The sequence below is a fragment of the Crocuta crocuta genome, unplaced genomic scaffold (assembly GCF_008692635.1).
Source record: "Crocuta crocuta isolate KB4526 unplaced genomic scaffold, BGI_CrCroc_1.0 scaffold167, whole genome shotgun sequence".
In the NCBI taxonomy this organism is placed as follows: Eukaryota; Metazoa; Chordata; class Mammalia; order Carnivora; family Hyaenidae; genus Crocuta; species Crocuta crocuta.
This window is the reverse complement of record NW_027532406.1, coordinates 7,550,843-7,570,868: the sequence shown is the minus strand read 5'-3', so window position 1 is coordinate 7,570,868 and position 20,026 is coordinate 7,550,843. Positions and strand designations below refer to the sequence as shown.

Here is a 20,026-nt window from a genome sequence, read left to right as displayed (position 1 = left end):
GTGTAATTTATTACAATAAATGCTCAGCAATTAACAGTTTAAAAAATATTTAAGTTTTATATAGTTTTATTTACTAAGTTTCAAAAATACATTAAAAACAAAAACTTTAAACATATTTTCTGAATAAAGTTCCAATTATGTAATAGAAAATGTCAAATTACCTTGAGTGGCTTTTTGTAGTCTATATTCTTTGTTTTCCTAAGGACTTCCATTGCATCTCCTACAATATTTTCTCTACGCACAACTAGAATTAAGCAGGGATTCACAGACTCAATCACCGGGAGAAAAAGAGAGGAGACATTCTGTCTATGGGCCTGATCAACAGCCATCTAGAAAACAAAAGATTAAAATTTGAATACAATGCTATAAAGAAACTAATGTGACTGGGTAAGCTAACTTCTACTTATTAATTATAATCCTATATTTATAATTCCTATAATAGTTCCTATGCTACTTAATTCACATAGCACCTAACAGTGTCTGTCTAACAGAGCGTAGGAGCTTAAAAAACTTGTATCCTAAGCATAAAGAGTGTCCTATTGAAATTTTTTTTAATGTTTTAATTTTAGAGAGAGAGAGAGACAGAGAGAGGTACAGAGAAAAGTGAGCTTTGTGCTGACAGCAGAGAGCCCAATGCAGGGCTCGAATTCACGAACCGTTGAGATTACAAACTGAGCTGAAGCCAGGTGCTTAATCGACCAAGCCACCCAGGCACCTCTTGAATATTTTTATATTAATGTATAGCTAATGACACCACTAAGCAAGTATGGAACTATTATAATACAGTAAAGCTAAACACTGCTATTTCTTAAAAAATAAGTGGGATGAAGAGTGAGGAGAAAAAGAAAACAGCATTATAACAACCTCAAATGAGAATAAGGAATAGCTTGGCTGAGGAGTATTAATAGCACCCATCTAGTAGGGTTGCCTATGTGGCTCAGTTCGTTAAGCATCCAGCTTTTGATTTCGGCTCAGGTCATAATCTCAGTTTGTGAATTCATGGGATGGAGCCCTGTGTCAGGGTCTGCGCTGCCAGCACAGAGCTTGCTTGGGATTCTCTCTCTTCCTCTTCCTCTGCCCCTCTCCCCTCTTGCTCTCTCTCTCCCCTTCCCCCCACTCCCGTCAAGAATAAACATTAAAAAAAAAATTAATCTAGCAGAGTGATCACCATGCTCTCAAAGCAAGCATTTGGCTTTCACCATTTAAAGCCTCTGTTCTTTTCCTATGGTTTTCCCAATGTTCTTATTCTAAAATGGAATGTACTATATATTAAGAGCATGAGGTGATTATTATTTTAAGAAAGACCATCAAAAACTGGCTTACTAGCTGTTGGTATAAACCCTACAAACATATTTCTCCTGGGTGCACCTGGGTGGCTCAGTCAGTTAAGAGACCAACTCTTGATTTCAGCTTCAGGTTATGAAACCAGGGTGGTAGGATCAAGCCCTGCGTTGGGGTCTGCAATGAGCGGGGAGCCTAAGACTCCTGCTCTCTCTCCCTTTGCCTCTCTCCTCTGCTTGTGTACACACATGCTTGCTCACTCTAAAAATGAATGTATATGTGTTATTATTTCTTTTGTTGATGAAAATTGATATAAGCATGTAAAATTTGTTTATTATTTAAATATCTAGAGGCATTTAAATTTTTTAAATGTTTATTTTTTAAGAGACAGAGAGAGAGAGAGAGAGAGAGAGAGAGAGAGAGACAGAGCATGAGAGAGAGAAGGGCAGAGAAAGAGGGAGACACATAATCTGAAGAAGCAGGCTCCAGGCTCTGAGCTGTCCTGACGCAGGGCTCGAACTCATGAACTGCAAACTCATGACCTAAGCCAAAGTCAGATGCTTAACAGACTAAGCCGCCCTGGTGCCCCTATCTGAGGCATTTAAAATACCAAATACATTTATTTTAAAGGAATGAAAACAGCTATTAAGGGGGGGGGATAATTTTTTAAAGCATCTTTAGAAGATTTTAAGTGCTCAAGGTTTCTTCTCATTCTTTACCTAGTCCTTAGCCTCTATAGTCTTGATATTCTATAATAGAAAATAAAACTCAAAACCTTTTCAAACTTACAGGTTCAAAGGATAAAACAAATCTACTGTAGTTCTCAAAGTTATAATGTAAATTAGTTTAAAAAATCCCTCATTATAAATGAAAAAATGTTCAACATAAAACAGCAGATTGGGAGAGGAAGGAGATCAAAGAGCAGGAGATGACCAACCTGAGGAAAATGTCTTACTAATTATTACTAAAACTTTCTTCCAGGAAACTTCATGTCCATCCCTAACAAGTGATCAAATGCCTCTTTAACATCATATCACCTCTGGTCACTTCCATCTTTTACCAAGTATATAAATATGGAATATACAATGAAGCAAGTTTTGAAACAAACCCACATTTATCAAGTAAGCTAAAAAAAAACAACAAACCTGCTTATAAAGATTAGATATTTCTACAATGAAAGAGGCTTATTCCATTTTTTAGATATAAATGATTAAAAGTTAAACTATTCTATTTTCATTTAAATATATGTAAGTCCTCATAACAATATACATGTCACATGTAACAGTCCCCTTTATAAGGTACCAAAGGTACTTTGCAAAAGACAGACCACAAAGGTACAGAATGTTTCCGAAAATTACAGATTATAGGCAAACTTCAAATATTTACTGTTTTTTAAAAAATGGGTTTTTTTTTGAGAGAGAGAGAGAGAATGAGAGACAGACAGAGACAGAGACAGAGGACAAACGGCGAAGGGGGAGAGAGAAAGAGACAGAATCCGAAGCAGGCTCCATCCAGGCTCTGAGCTGTCGGCACAGAGCCTGACATGGGGCTTGAACTCACAAAGTGCAAAATCATGACCTGAAAAGAAGTCAGACACTTAACCGACTGAGCCACCCAGGTACCCCAACAAATACTGATAAATATTCAAAAACACTAGAGAAACTATTTCAAAACCAGTCTCAAGTCAGATTAGTATTAAACTATATCTTACCTGCATCTGTAAGACTGCATCTGTTTGTAACAGAGTAGTTTTTGCTTGGGCATCAAATACAAATGGATACGTACAGATTGTAACAGGGATATCTGCCAACTGGAAATAAAATTAATTTATTAGAACTGATTTGTGATATATTTTTTTGTAGGTACTGTCATTTCTTTAAAGCTCATCATATTCTTGGTTTGTTCACCTCTATGTTGTTCAGGAATTATAAATATTGCACTTACTTTCAAATATGGAATTTTACTAAGGCACTGGAATAACCCCCAATCTCAATAACCCCAATTTTAAGAAGGAATTATATACTTGAAAGTCCATACAACTATAAATCACAAGTATCTTCGGCTTAACATATATTAACTCCAAGATTCAGTTAATTAGGATGCAAATATATCCTAAAATTGGGAGCCCCTATGTTAAATATATTACCCAGTTCTAGAGTACCCAGGGTTACTCTAGCAACTGAGGCCAATGATAAGCAATCTGCTTATTCATTCATTTAACAGATATTTACTGCATGCCATTAGGGTGCCAACACTATTGTTGAGTCCAATAATCTTTCACTCATTTAACCTACAAAACAAGTACCATGAGTATTATTTTCTGTCAATCTTTAGAGTTGAGAAAACGGATTATTACCATTATCACACATTACCCACTTTATAATTATTTAACCTATCAAGTGATACGGTGATTGATAGCTAAGTAATTTAACAATGCAGAGAAATACAAAGATCTATGAATTGACAGTCACAGATTCATGCAGTAGGAGGAGGATGTATTCCTACTATCTACCCAATAAGGCAATGTTTTTGTGTCAGCCCTGGAAACATGGACCCTACTGTAAGGTTTCTAGTGAAGACTTAATACACCATGAAAAAATCCACTTCTTATGTGCTTAGGAAGTTCTTTTTATTTAGGAAGTTCTTTTTATTAAGTCTGAATCTACATTTATAAATATCACAATGAATCACTTTGTTTTGTATTGCAATCTTCATTACAAGGAAGCGTATATGGTTTAAAGTATTTCAAGTCCCCATGCTCTCTCTCAATTGTCTTTTTTCCATAGTAAACATTCCCAGTTTTTCCATCCATTCTGAAAATAATATGGTTGCTAGCCCTTCTCCAACCTTCTTTTAAATGTATTTTATGTTATTCTCTCTTAACAAAAACAATCAGTATAGAACACAATGAAACTATGAGCTCTTTGTTGTCAACATGTAAGACAGCATTGTGGGTTATATTTACCTTACAGTAAATTACCATTTTTCACTATTTTTCACATGACATTTTTTACCTTCATCCTGTATTTGTGTCACTACCTACTGATGGTAGAAAGTCATTTCACTATTCTGAAATTCAAAAGTACTGAGATGATTTCTCAGGTCTCTTTTGGTTTCAAAAGTCTATAATTTCATAATTTTATGTGCTATTTCTATGTGAAGATAAGGAGGCAAACAATATTAGGCCTATAATATACAGTTAATTCTAAATGTTTCACTGGTTCAAGTGCTGAGAAAAATGCAAAACAAAACAATAAAACCTGAAGTCTATAATGGAAGTATAAAGGAAATATATATATATATATATATATATATATATATATAAAGGAAATATAAAGGAAGTATAAAGTATTGTAACAATTCCATGTATTAAAAAAGTTATTTAGGTTTGTTGATAATCTAAACCAAAGTGCTAGAACTTTATATGTTAAGATAGTGTGTGTGTGTGTATATCTATCTATCTATCTATCTATCTATCTATCTATCTATCTATCTATCTATAGTGAGGAAGATGACCATACCGAGTTTATTTAACTTTATGATGATCATATTGAGTATCAATTATTAACTCAAAAATTAAAGGTCATTTAGTTCTCTACTTTTTGCCTTACTGAGTAAGCATTTATCAGATTTTAAAAGTTTGCTTTTTTATATTACAAAGGACACATATTAATTTCATACTGGAAGATTTTAGGAGGGTAGAAACTATTTTAAAGCAAATATTATTGGGGTGTCTGTCTGGTTCAGTCAGTACAATATGTGACTCTTGAACTCAGGGTTGTGAGTTTGAGTCTCACATTGGGTGGAGAAAATAAAATCTTAATTAAAAATTTTTTTAATTTTTAAAATAGAAATCTTTTTTTTTTNTTTTTAAAAAAAAAATTTTTTTTTTTTTTTTTTTAAAGAGGGAGTGGGGGAGAGAACCAGAGGGCAACAGAGAGAAAGAATCCTAAGCAGGCTCCATGCTAAGTGCAGAGCCTGACATGGGGCTTGATCCCACAACTCAAGGATCATGACCTGAGCTGAAACTAAGAGTTGAACATTCAACCAACTGAGCCACCCAGTCACCCCAAAAATAAAATGTTAAAAAAAACCCATAAGGCAAATATTGAAAGGCATTATACAGATGCAATGTTAACTAAAACAGAGGTTTTAATTTCCTTCAGAAAATTCCTTTGAACTCTTATATAGGACAACTCCTATACACTCAAAAAATTATATAGATAGATAGTTAGGTTATCTAACTATCTATATATAGGCTTATCAAACAAAACAGGAAACTTCTGCTCTCTTATCACTTAAGACAAAACAGAGTATATTTTACTCTGAACATGAGACTTCATTACACCAAACTTACCTCAGTTAATCCATGGTTGACATCCTAAGACAGCAGTGCAGAACGTAACAGTAATGAGGAAAGAGCAATGTTAGTGTCCAAATTTAACTATTTCTATTCAAAGTAGCATTTCATATAGTTTGCTAGAGCAGCATACTGAATTAATGAAGTAGACCAAAATACACCTACAACAAAACTTACCCTTTCTACATGTACCTTATATATCCATACCTATGAAACTAGACCTTTGTTTCATTTATCTTGAAGTCATAAAATTATCAAGACTTGAACATAATGAAATTTGGCTTTAGCAACTAAGCACCCCATTTGTAGAATTTAGATAAAATGGGGAAACTAATCCTAAACCCGACTTGGTCCTGAAGAAGTAATTTTATGTCTTAGTTTCTCCACCTGGAAAATGGAGAAAATATTCCCCAGACTTCAGGACTTGGTTAAATCTTGACAAAATGCTTGAAAAGTATTTAGCAGATTAAAATATTATATGGAAACAAGCCATTAAATGTTTTTACTTGTCATAAATAACCAATGAAACATAGGGTATCTTATATTAAGGATTCTTTAACACTAAGTTACCTTAAAACTGAAAGTACAGGACAGGGTTTAGAAGTTGAAACAGAAAGAAAAAATGAGGAGAGAAAGAGAGATTTATGAAGGGAATAATAATGGTTATTACAATGAAGCTTACCACTTCACTCAACAGAAACATACACTTTCTTGCAGAAAGCTTCTACACATACTCAGGGTATAGACTCATATAAAGTGCCGGAATATCCAAAAAGATGTCACTAAATTTGCAAATGGTACTTTGAAGAGTGAAGAATTAATTTTACCCAAAGAGAGGTCTGGTTTTGCCATAATCTATTGGGGGTGATCTACAGGCCATTGGAATGTCAGGCCTGATAGGAATATCTTTATTTGCCTGAGGGTTCTGGACCATTTGGTTATCATTTCTGCCTTCAGAGGTCTGGAGACTAAAGGTTATCCACATAGGCAGTATGTAATCAAACCTCAGTAAAAACTCTGGGCATCAAGGATCTGGTGGAGCTTCTGTGGTTGGCATTATTTTGTGAGTAGTGTCACACAGGGATGCTAGGGAAGTAACTTATCCACGACTCCACAGGGAGAGGAAAAGAGAAGCTATGCCTTTGGTACCTCTTTCAGAGGCCACTCTATGTGCTTCTTCCCCTGACTGATTTTGATCTGTATGCTTTCCATACAATAAACTGTTAACATCAGTATAAGTTTCCAGTGAGTTCTGTGGGAACCTGTAGCAAATTACTGAACCTGAGGGTGGTGTGGAGAGCCCCTCAAAATTGGAACTCGCGCCAGAAGTGAGGGCAGTCTTGTGCACTCTATTCCTTATAAATACATAGTTTGTTAGATGCTCAGACACTTTGGGGGTACATTTGGAGGCTTTAAGATATGAGCAAATACAGGTTTCTTTCACTATATTGTGCTACATAAAGCCAAAGCAGTATGAGAATAAGCAAAATAGGACTCCATACAAATCCTATTCAGAGAAAGGCTATTGATAATAGTTTCTTCCAAAAAACTCAGAGTACCAAGTTATCACTACATATGTGCCCCTACTAACGTTAACAAGAACATATTTATTTTTTAAAAAAAATTTTTAATGTTTTATTTATTTCTGAGAGAGAGAGAGAAACAGTGTGAGCAAGGGAGGTCAGAGAGAGAGGGAGACACAGAATCCGAAGCAGCTCCAGGCCCTGAGCTGTCAGCACAGAGCCCGACGTGGAGCTCGAACCCACAAGCCGTGAGATCATGACCTGAGCTGAAGTCAGATGCTTAACCGACTGAGGCACCCAGGCGCCCCAACAAGAACATATTTAGAAGCTGTACTGCCGAAAAGCCTTTTAGATTGCACCAGTTTAATTTGAAACCAACAGGAACACGTGACATTCTTTTACAGTGTATCTTGTGGGGACCTTTTAAAAATGCTATTACTACCATGAAAGCTTGAATAAATAAATAAACAAACACTTTTCAATATTTTCTGACTACCTACAGCCTGCTTGGTAACTATACTAGATACCAAGATAGTTTATAGCATGAGAGATTAATTTTATTTTTAAATAAATAAAACAATGTATGTGCACTATTTTTTATTGCTACATGTAAACAGATAAAGGTGCTATGCATCTCATTATGCATAGGAGAAGTCAATAAGATTGCTGGAATTTATAGTGTCACTAAACCATTCTGAAGCAGTACCTGTTTGATTGCAGAGAGAGGTAAACTAAAAGGAATATACGAAATAATGGGACATATGGAAAGCTTAAGAAAAGAAGCGTTGCGTTAAATATCAAGTAAAACCATTATCTAGGAGAGAGGCATCCAAGGGTGAAACAGATTGAGACCATTGTTAGAAATTGGAATTTAGGGGCACCTGGGTGGCTCAGTCGGTTAAGCATCCGACTTCGGCTCAGGTCATGATCTCACAGTTTGCGGATTTGAGCCCCGGGTTGTGGATTTGGGTTTGTGGATTTGAGCCCCATGTCGGGCTCTGTGCTGACAGCTAGCTCAGAGCCTCCTAGCTCAGAGCCTGGAGCCTGCTTTGGATTCTGTGTGTGTGTCTCTCTCTCTGACCTTCCCCTGCTCACACTGTCTCTCTCTCTCAGAAATAAATACAAAACGTTTTAAAAAATTGTAACAAAGAAATTTCAATTTAAAGGTTAAGGATCTTAGACAAAAGCTCAAGCATTTTTAAAAAGGTAAATACAAAAAGGAAAAAGGGTAAATGCTTAAAAGAGCATGGATGAACTCTTCTGGGAAACATTAGAGTTGCAATGTATTTGTTTTATTATTTGCAAATCTGATTCAGTCACAGTAGTATTTCCAAGGGAATTTTAAAAAGGAAACAAAGTCATGTGAGGGTTGGAGACAGGTTCTATCATAAAACATGTGAGGTCAATTAATGGTTTATTGCTAAAAATTCAACATATCATTCAATGTGTGACCTACTATTGGCTCCAAATCCACATACTCAAGCAATAGCTGTTGGCTGTTTTAAGAGTGGGAATCCTGAAACTGGGTCAAGGCATGTCTAATTTTAGTTCCTCAATGTCCTAGAAGCTGGAGTGAAAAAGGCTTTAAGGAATGTTCAAAAGTCAGGTTCTCATGGTCTAAAGCAGACTTCACTAAAGATGCTTTTGACACCAATGGTTAATTATGGTTCCAGTTGAATTATAGATAAAAAGATGGAGTTCATCGACACACTTTAGTTTCAACTAATTATGGCAAAACACTATACCATTGCTGGTGTCATTTGATTTAATGATGTAACACAGGATTACTCTAAGGCGATACTGAAGTTAATGAAGTGATTCCAGTAAACATGAAAAGTCTTAGTGACTAAGTGGAAATAAAATAACATCTAAAATATGAAGAAAATGAAAATACACAAACATAACTTGGTAATCCAATAGATAATCAGTCTAAGAGTTTAGTCTGTAAAATAAATGCCATTAAAAATGATTAGGGAGCTTTACAAAGCAAGGATGAACTTTTCTAGGAAATATTACAGTTGCAAAGGAGCACAAATGTACTTTAATTTCTTCTTTTTACTAAATGAGAAAAAAACTCAAACCCAGAAAGTGCTGGTGGATCTTTCCCAAGCTGGTCACCCCAACTGTTCTATCAGTCTATCTTGCTAGTTTGCTGGTGAACATGTCATATTGCTAGCTCAGCATTGCTAAAAGTACAACTTAACACCAAAAAACAAAGACAGCGATGATTTATATACACAGCACAAATAATATCAAATAAATATGACTTATGACTTGAAAGACTCTGAAAATTTTACCAATTTACGAAGTATCTTCATTAGTATCTACTTGTATATGACGTCTTCATTACAGTTCTTGAAATAAATGAGTATGTATTTTTAAAACTGCATAAGAACCTTACAGTAATACAAATAAGTGGACCCAGCATAAACCATTCTATACTTCATTCTAAATTAATTTTTACTAAGTAAATATCGATGGTATATAGGGCAGTAACTAAGAGTATAGGAAAGGTAAGAAAAAAAGAGCAGAGTTTAGTAGCAACCACTAAAGTATTTTCAAGTTAAAACCAAAGTTAAAAGAAGGCAAAGAAATATACAACTGAGACTAGTCTTACAAAGTGGAGAAAAACAAATAGCAGAAGAGAAAAAGGAACCCATATGCCATTTTATTTTGCCTAGAGATTACAGTGGAGGGAGAAAAACAGATAAAAGGCAAAAGGAATCCAACTGAATAACAGTTTTATACACCAAGATCAGAGTCTTGAGGGGCACTTGGCTGGCTCAGTTGGTAGAGTGTGTGACTCTTGACCTCGAGGTTGTGAGTTTGAGCCCCATATTGGCTGCAGAGATTACATAAACAAACAAACAAGTAATCAATCTTTAAAAAAATCAGAGTCCTGATAAACAAAAAACAGAGAAGTCTATAGTAACCAGCAGGAGTAGGAGGATCAAGTAAAAAACTTCATAGACTTAGGTTAAAAAAGATGGGAAAATGAAAGGGGATGAGGTGAAAAATTAGAAGTCTCAGCAGTACAAAAGGATATTATAAGGAAAACAAAGAACTTCACAGAATTAGTTTTTAATGTTTAGAGATCAGGGAAGCATATATGTGCTAGATTCTTAAAATCCTTGATTGGGAAAGAAAAGAAATGGAGAAAAAAAATTTCAACAGATTATAGGATAAAGCAAATATAATAAAAGTAAATAATTTCCTTGCAGTATTTAGGACAAGGTAAAGTTACAAATATATGTATACATGTGTATATAAGTAAAACTTCTAGACATATATTTCTTAAAATTCATAGTAATTATGTTTTATCAAAGAATATTTTAAGCTTTCACACTGAAGCAATGGAATTATTTCTAGATTATAAATCTTATTCAATAGTGGTATACATGTATATACATATATATGTATTTACATACACGTATATCCATATGTTAATGTGTATACAAATGTACATACACATCTATATCATCACAAAACAGCATGTGAGTGGGGCGCCTGGGTGGCTCAGTCAGTTAAGCGTCCAACTTCAGCTCAGGTCATGATCTCACGGTTTGTGGGTTTGAGCCCTGCATATGGCTCTGTGCTGACAGCCAGCTCAGAGTCTGTAGCCTATTTCAGATTCTGTGTCTCCCTCTCTCTTTGACCTTCCCCGCTCACGCTGCCTCTCTCTCTCAGAAATAAATAAAACATTTATTTAAAAAACCCAGCATGTGAGTATATTTAGGATAAATTCTTTTTAAAAATTTTTTTATAATGTTTTATTTATTTCTGAGAGACAGAGAGAGAGGCAGCATGAACAGGGGAGGGTCAGAGAGAGAGGGAGACACAGAATCTGAAACAGGCTCCAGGCTCTGAGCTAGCTGTCAGCACAGAGCCCGATGTGGGGTTCACACCCACGAACCGTGAGATCATGACCTGAGCCAAAGTCGGATGCTTAGCCGACTGAGCAACCCAGGCACCCCAGGATAGATTCTTTTAAATCTTACCTAGAGTGTTAATGTGATGTTCAACCTAGCATTAAGACTAGTAATACAAGCATGGGTTTTATTAAAAATCCTCAGGAAAAGAATCTTTAGACTTACGTGTAAATGTGAAATGTGAAAGCACTTTTGACTCAAAGAAAAGAGCTTTGCAAAATTAAATGTCATAATATAAATTAATGAACTATATAAATAAGAGTTGCACAGCGACCTTCAAAGTAAATGCCAACCTTCTTTCCCAGAGGTAGAAGAACTCAAATCATGTATTCTGCAATCTGATTTCTAAGATTAGAGATTAAACCCACTATGCAAATTAAATGAAGAACAAGCTTTCACTGCTGCAGCCAACTATTCGATATCATTCTATCTACAAATGAAGAGAAGGGAAAACTTTGTGGTTGAAAGAGTAATGGATGGCAATTATCAAGTACAGTAAAGATATAATCTGGACAGAATGAGAAACAAAGAGAAAAAACCTAGAAATAGGAAGGTAGTCCTTTATGGCTTCCCTCTTAACAGATGATAGTAGCACTGAAATAGTGCCTCAGGAAATTCAATTTGATATCACCTAAGCTATATACCAAAGGGGTCTGGATACAGGCCTGCCAAACTTAAAAGTAAACATTCAAATCACAACTTTTCCACAAAGTTTTCTACATACTATAAAATCCTATGCAACTGGGATTTGTCTTAACTGTTAAGAATACAAGAGTTTATGAGCTACATATTGTATATAAATTCAGATATCAAAGTGTATCTAATCTAATTCATAGTTAATACAGGAAGATATGACTCTAAGATAATATTTCTCAAACTAGGCTTGCATCTCAGGGATATATTTTTAGGGATCTATCAGTGCTCTGGAGAATTTTTTATTTTAGTGTTTTTGTACCAGAATTTTTAAAAATGACTTAAAAATCTAAAATTAGGATAATCCATTTATAAACCCAGTATCACCATGAAACTCCAAGAGTTGCAATGGTTGTGACTGTAATCAAACTGGCACCAAACAGGAAGGACTTCAATGTCTAGGATTTCATACATAAACAACAAGCTTGACGCGTGAAGGCCAAACTACTATGACATTTCATTCTAAAAGGAAATGTTTCATTGCAGTCCAAATAGAGAAAGGTAGCAACATAACAGAGTTATTAGACACCTCAAAATAGAGGCTACTGCCAAACTTTAAATCCCACGTATAGGTAGTCAGCAATAATAACCATCATTTTACCAATATTTAACTATGTGCCAAGAGCTGCCCTAAGCACTTTAGGTAGATTATACAAATTAATCTTCTCAATAACTATATAAGGTAGGTACTATTATCCCTAATTTACAGAAGAAGAATTAAGTAATTTCCCCAATGACAGAGAGTAAATGCTGAGCAAGGATTTGAACCAAGAAGCTTTTATGTTACCCTACTTTCTTATATTTAAGCTATGAGGTAAGATTCCTGATCATCAAAACACAATTATCCTCCATACTAAATAATAACTTGATTTTTAAATTTGTAGTATTATTTATAATTAATTTATAAATTTTATGGTTTTAGAGTTCTTTCAAAATCTAAGTGTAGAACTCATTTTAGTGTTTGTATATTTTAAAATAAATAAAGTCATAAATAAGTGAACACTGGACTTCTTAAACTGTTTTATTTTTTTTTTTAATTTTTAAAAATATTTTTATTTATTTTTGAGATAGAGAGCGTGAATGGGGGAGGAACACAGAGGGAGGGAAACACAGAATCGGAAGCTGGCTCCAGGCTCTGAGCTGTCAACACAGACCCCGATGTTGAGAGTGAACTCGTAGACCGTGAGATCATTACCTGAGCCAAAGTCAGATGCTTAACTGACTGAGCCACCCAGGCATAACCAAAAAACTGTTTTACTTTAAAAGGGATCTATATATTAAGTCCAGTTTCAAAAGCACTGCTCAAAGAACTAGGATACCCTCCCTGGTTGTGTCAGGTTTATATGCAAACTCAGGATTCCAACTTTCCGATGGCCTATCATAACACTTCAGATAAAATCCAAGCTCTTGATCCTAATTTACTAAACCCTTCATGATTTGGTGCCTATCCATTTCTCTGACCTCTCCTTTCCCAGAACTCTCAATAGTGCCATATTTTAGCCATTCTGGCCTCTTCCAATCCTTCAATCATGTCAAGCTAAGGTCTTTTACTGGATGTTCATTTTTCTTGAAATTTACTTCACTTTGATCTTACATGGTTGCTTCTTGTCATTTAGATTACAGCCCATAGTTCAACAGACCAGACTTTTCTGATTATCCAATTGTAAGAAACCATCCCATCTTTATTATATTCTCTTATTTTAATTCTCTATACTGTGTATATTATTAGCTAATTTTTTTGCTTTACTGGATTACTGTCCATCTTGCCCACCAGATTATAAACTGTAAGAACATGGCGTTTATCTGTGTCATCACTGTATTTGCAATACCTAAATTGATGCCAGTCACAGGGGTTTCTCAATATTCTCAGTATTTGAAGAAGCAAATGAGTAGATCTACATTTGCAGAACAGCTATAAACTTGACTGAAACTTGACTGATTCTTGAGGGGGGAAAATCAACAAATCTTTCTCTTAATCAAATGCATATACCAGGGAAGAAAAAGACATTTTAGAAGTGACCTGATTCCTATAGAAGAGAGTATTCTAAAATTAGCACGCACTAAATCGCAGCACCATTCAAAAACTACTGTATGTGTTTAGTGCCACTACACATATGCCAGATACTATGAGAGGTGCTGGTGAATAATTACAGTGTGCCTATCCACAAGGAGTTTGCAGCTGATACCTAGCAAGCTCCCTGTGGATAAGCTACTCACTTTTCTTTAACTGTTAAATACATACTGCTTAAGTTACCTACTTCAGGGGTAAAAAAGCTGGCCTGAAGTATCCTAAACTGGTTAGCAAATAAGAATATTAAACCTGTTTTAGATCTGCTTAACCATTTTGATATTAAAGTTTTGTTGAAATAAAGCTTTCTAAGACTGCTATTATTTTAATGGGACATTAAGTGTCTAGTTATTAGAGACTTAGCCACATGGGAAGAAGTATGTACACATGTAGATGTAAGTCAAAAATCTGAAAATTAAATACATAAAAGTATTTTATGGAATCAGTGATCCTAGGACTCTCTTTTTATAATTCTGGAGACCTAATCTCACAATAGTAATATATTCTTAGAGTTCTAATATCAGGGACTCCAGTATTCTCAACGTAAGAGAATTAAAAGACAACCCCATGGAAAATAATTGAGAATTAAAAATCCATGTCATATTTGCATTTTTCTTTAGTTTGGCTTGACTCTGGTATTAAGAGCGGAGTGTTCACTTATAAATACTGCATAATAAGTAGCTGCTTCTCCCAATGTGCTTTTATTTCGAAGTAAGCTTTGAATAAAAGTTCTGAAAAAACTTTGGTGTTTCAAAAACAAGCAATAGTTCCTTTTCTGTGAGAATATGATACATAGAAATGAAATCATAAAATGCAACAGGAAACATACCATTCCATAGGCCTGCTGCTGGACCCAGTTGATATAATCATTCCTTATGTCTATCAATTCTTGTACTTCATGTATATAAAATTTATCATACTGTATAATCTGTCCAGTTTTCTCATTTACCTACAAAAAAACAAATGTGTAATTAAAATTTCATATATATGTATATAAAATTTATCATACTGTATAATCTGTCCAGTTTTCTCATTTACCTACAAAAAAATGAATGTGTAATTAACATTAAGTTTAACCTGTACCTAATAGAGATTAAAAAATATTTAAATAGGAAAAGTTTTGAGATATTTTTAGCTAATTTTCTCTATTAAAAAAAACTTACCAAGTACCTACTATATGCAAAATGCTAGTTAAATGCTATTATGAAACACAAAAATGTCTAACATGGAATATCTGCATTTAGTATCTCAAAATCTAGTAGAAAACCACCACATAGTATGAGATATGAACCATTAAAGCATATATAGTATATAGAAACTAGAATCTATAAGAACTTCTGCTTGGGGGATAGGAATTAAATAATAAGAATAGCTAATACTTGTTAAGTGTCACTCTGTACTGGCATCTGAATGAAATGAAGAAGTAACATTTTGGTAGGATACCAAAAACGAAGAAAATGCAAATTATCACCCTAGAAAGTACCTACTAATTACAAATGTAAAAAACAAATATTCACAGTGGAGAGCATTACCTTAACTGAGTGATCAAACCAATCACCACTGATAGGGAGACAATCAAATATTATGTTCCTGCTAATATAATGCAACAGGGAGTATAAGCATCATCTATGAAGTAGAAAAATGTTTAGCTTGAATTCAATCAACTCTCTTGATCTAAATTCCAGTTTATAGGAAATTCGAGGGATAGAGAAATAAACATCACCATAAGGAAAATATCAGACAAATATTCTGATTGTTAGAACTTGCATAAGGCTAGGAGTCTCCAAACAGTTAAGGTAATGGGATAAAAAAGTAGGGGCTATTCTTTTTATTTTTTTAATTTTTTAGTGTTCATTTTTGAGACAGAAACAGAGCAAACAGAGGAAGGGCAGAGAGAAAGTGAGACACAGAATCCAAAGCAGGCCCCAGGCTCTAAGCTATCAGCATAGAGCTTGACGCAGGGCTCAAACTCACAGACTGTGAGATCATGACCTCAGCCAAAGTCGGATGCTTAACAGACTGAGCCACCTAGGCAGCCCCCCCCACCAAAAAAAGCGGGTGCTATTCTAATAGAGACAGAGAGGTGTTCTGATGCAGGATACAGCAGAGTTCCTTGTGTCAGGCTAACCTCCTGGCAATAACAATTATAAACTCTGGACAATATATATATAAAAAACTCAACAATCCGAAAACACTGGAGATCAACCCAAAGCAAGCAGAAATAAGAATGAACACAGTCTTTGAAAGAAGAAAGCACAGGTGTGATACACATTTTTGCCCAAGGGAGTGCTTCCAAATCAGTATAAGTAAGAGCTCAAGCACAAAGCAGCAGTTTTACCAGACAGAAGAGTCATAGGTCACAAAGTGAGGCAGCCAATGTGGTAAACAGTGAGGAAGAAAAAAATCCCAGAAAGGAATCCAGAGGGTGAAGCCACAAAACCAACCAGCAAATTCCCCATATATCATTGGCTAACTTTTTCTTTTTTTGAGAGAGAGAAAGAGAGAGGCAGAGAGAGAAAGGATGCAAGTGAGCGAGGGGCAGAGAGAGAAGTGGGGCTCACCTAGGACTCATGCTCACTGACACAGGGCATGAGCTCACCTGATGTGGGACTCAAACTCACAAACTGTGACATCATGACCTGAGCCAAAATAAGATGCTTAACAACTGAGCCACCCAGGTGCCCCGTTGGCTAACTCTTAAGCCATGAGTGTATATAGGGCGAGATGCTGGGGGAAAAAACTCCTAGGAGAAAGCAGCAACTGGGAGGTTTCTCTTAAGGCAGAATTCAAGACGAGCATTTCCAGAGAAAAAGGGGCACATTTGATGGGCAAAATGATAAAAGGATTACTTTATCAAGAAGTTACAGGAATTCCAAATAACATTTCAAAATCCATGGAGAACTGGCAGAATTTGATGGAATTTTTAACACCCCTCTCTTGGTAACTGATAAAAAACTGACAAAAATAGGAAGCACGGAAGATGTGAACAACAATTTCAACTAACTTGAACTCACTATAATAGAACATCTCACACAATAATTGTATATAGAGCATTCACATCAAAACGTTTGGACCATAAAACAAGTCTTACTATACATTTAAAAGAATCCAAAGTAAACCCAATATGTCCTCTGACCAAAATGGAATTAAACAAAAGAGTTAGTAACTGAAAGACATTTGGAAAATCCTAGCACATTGTGATCATTTTAAATACCTCTCCCCTTTTTTAAGTTTATTTATTTATTTTGAGAGAGAGAGTGTGCATGTGCATGTGTGGGAGAGGAAGAGAGAGGAGGAGAAAGAGAACCCCATGCAGGTTCTGTGCTGTTAGCATGGAGACAAACACGGGGCTCAATCTCACGAACCATGAGATCAAGACCTGAGTGGAAAGAGTCAGATGCTTAAACAACTGAACCACACCGGAGCCCCTAAACAAAACACTTCTAAATTACCCAGAACTTCTCTTGAATCACAGAGATAAGGCGATAAGATACCAAGGAGCCTGAATCCCAAGGATCGGCAGATACTTCCAAACAGAAACATAATGCCAGAATTAGGTCGCCTGTGGCAAAGCAAGAGAAAGATACCACTGTGACACAAGCAGGAAAGAAAAAATCAGCTAAAATTTTAAGAAATTGTTTAAGGCTGAGTATGGGATAACGTAACAGGGTTTTATAACTCTTACGTGTTCCAGACAGTATGCACTCACTCACACACTCTTCCACAGACCTCTACTGAGTGGTCTTGGAGATGACTGGAAATGGCAAAAGATCACAAGTCTCTCTCAGTGGTGCAAGGAATGGGCTGCCGCTGTGAACTGGCTGCCACCCTGCCCAAATCCTTTGTTTCTATAGAAAGAGCAAAAGCCTTAAACTTACACTGAGGATGGTAAAGCAAATTCCATGCATTGTTGCTGGAGGAGGGGGACCTCTGACCTCAATAGTTCGGAGGAATGGGGACGACAACAACAGTCCTGAGCCCAGAATCTTATACCAGTAGGACCAGAGGACCCCTAGTGCTGGTGGAGGGAAGAGAAACTCTGAGTAAGTCTCACCCTGGGATCCAAGCATACATAATTACCTAAGACCAAGGCTACACAATAACATCAAAGAAAATTTTCTGTGTCCTCTCCTCTATTAGTCTTGAAAGCACTGAGTAACAAGACCAGTTTACCACTGAGGAGGGGCAAGAGTGAGAGGAAGAATTCCTCTATCAAGCAGACATACAGAGAAGAACACAAATAGTGAGAAATAAAACTGTTGACATTTCACCTCTGTTCAAAGCATCAGGCAACACTAAAGGAATCTGAGGCCTCTGGATAATTCTGATAGCAGAGCAAGAAGAGGCTTTAGGAAAAAATTTGAATAAAATTAAAAGCATATCAAAATTTGAGGAATGCTAGTCAAGCAGGGCATAGAAGAAAAGTTAGCATTAAATGATCATGTTAGAAAAAAAGGTTTCAAATCAATGATCTAAGCCTCTGTTTAAGGACCTAGAAAAAGATGATCAAATTAAGTACAAATCAAGTAGAGAAAAGGATATAAAGAGCAGATATTTTTGAAAGAGAAAACAAAAACACTAGAGAAAAATCAATGAAAGCAAATGTGTTTTATGAAAATATCAATAAAGTTGATAAGCCCCTGAAGAAAAGGGGAAGACATGAATTACCACTAACAGGAATGAAAAACATCACCACATAGACATAGACATAAATATTACCACAGACTTAACAAAACTGACTCAAGAAGAAACAGAAAACATAAAATTACACCGTATTTATAATAAAAATTTGGATTGTGAGTAATTTGTTCTGCGAGTGTTCGGCAAGACTAGCAAACATTTCTAATAAATTTTAACTTGACAAACAAGTGACATCTTGAAATGTGAGCAATAAGTAAGTGACGCCTAATTTCACATGATCACAAGTGAGTCAATGGTTCTTTAAATTCGCTTTGATATACAAGCGCTTTGTATTACAAGCATGTTTCTGGAACAAATTATGCTCACAAATTATCCTTAAATTTTTAAAATTTAATAGGAAAATTTAAAATTTCCCAGAAGAAAACTACAGGCCAAGATGGTTTCACTGGTGAAGTCTATCAAACACTTAGGGAAGAAACGAAATAATATCAATCTTAACTCAGAACACAGAGAAAGAGAAATTAATTCTTAAATGATTTTATGAAGCTATAGTAACCTTGATACTAAAAGTTGGTGACAATATTCAAAACAAAAATGATCAATAGCCCTCATAAGACATAAAGCCTTCAATAAAATATTAGCAATTAAACCCAATAATATAAAGTATAATGCATAATGCCCAAGTGCAATTTATCCCAGGAATGCAAGGTTGGTGTGACATTGAAGTATTAATGCATCAGCACATTTTAGAAAAAAGGTAGGAAAAAAAATGGTTTATTCATCTCAACAGATACACCAAAAAGCATCTAACAAAATGCAACACCTCAGGGCACCTGGGTGGTTCAGTTGGTTAAGCATCCGACTTCAGCTCAGGTTGTGATCTCATGGTTCATGAGTTCGAGCCCTACATCAGGCTCTGTGCTGACAGCTCAGAGCCTGGAGCCTGCTTCAGATTCTGTGTCTCCCTCTCTCTCTGTTCCTCCCTCACTCATACTCTGTATCTCTCTCTCTCAAAAATAAATAAAAATTAAAAAAAAAAAGCCACAAACAAAATTCAACACCTCTTCATAAAAAACATTCTAAGCAAAACAGGAATAAAAGGAGAGTTCTTCAGATAAAGCCCACTGTATTGCGAATCCATAAGAAAAAAAAATAACATGCTGTGTACATAAAAAAAAATCCAAATGAATCTATAAGACAATTACTGAGACTAATAAATTAATTTATAAAGGTCACAGGATGCAAGATAAATACACAAATCACAATTTCTCAATACTAGCAACAAACTACTGGAAAATAAAAAAAATTAAATTTCATTTACAATAGCAACAAAACCAAATATTTAGCAATACATTTAACAAAAGACATATAAGACTTCAGAACTACAAGGGCACCTGCATGACTTAGTCAATTAAGCTGCCCACTCCTGATTTCCATTTAGGTCAAGATCTCACAATCATAAGTTTGAGCCTCGAGTCCAAACTCCACGCTGGGTGTGAAACCTGCCTGAGATTCTCTCTTTCCCTCTCTC

The 20,026-nt window shown here is 35.4% G+C and overlaps 1 protein-coding gene across 9 annotated transcripts in view; it reads right to left on the bottom strand.

The window, feature by feature from the left end:
- HERC4 (HECT and RLD domain containing E3 ubiquitin protein ligase 4) overlaps window positions 1-20,026 on the bottom strand; it is a 137,198-nt gene that overhangs the window by 29,246 nt on the left and 87,926 nt on the right. For 6 of the 9 annotated variants that reach the window (XM_077778580.1, XM_077778581.1, XM_077778579.1 and 3 more), the window contains 4 exons: window positions 14,684-14,803; window positions 5,639-5,662; window positions 2,993-3,091; window positions 162-329 (listed from right to left, as the gene is read on the bottom strand). In XM_077778580.1, coding sequence (XP_077634706.1) covers window positions 162-329; window positions 2,993-3,091; window positions 5,639-5,662; window positions 14,684-14,803 — 411 coding nt within the window. Of the gene's footprint in view, window positions 1-161; window positions 330-2,992; window positions 3,092-5,638; window positions 5,663-14,683; window positions 14,804-14,845; window positions 14,893-20,026 lie in introns of those variants that run through there. The other 3 variants (XM_077778582.1, XM_077778584.1, XR_013338668.1) reach the window with 2 other exon arrangements.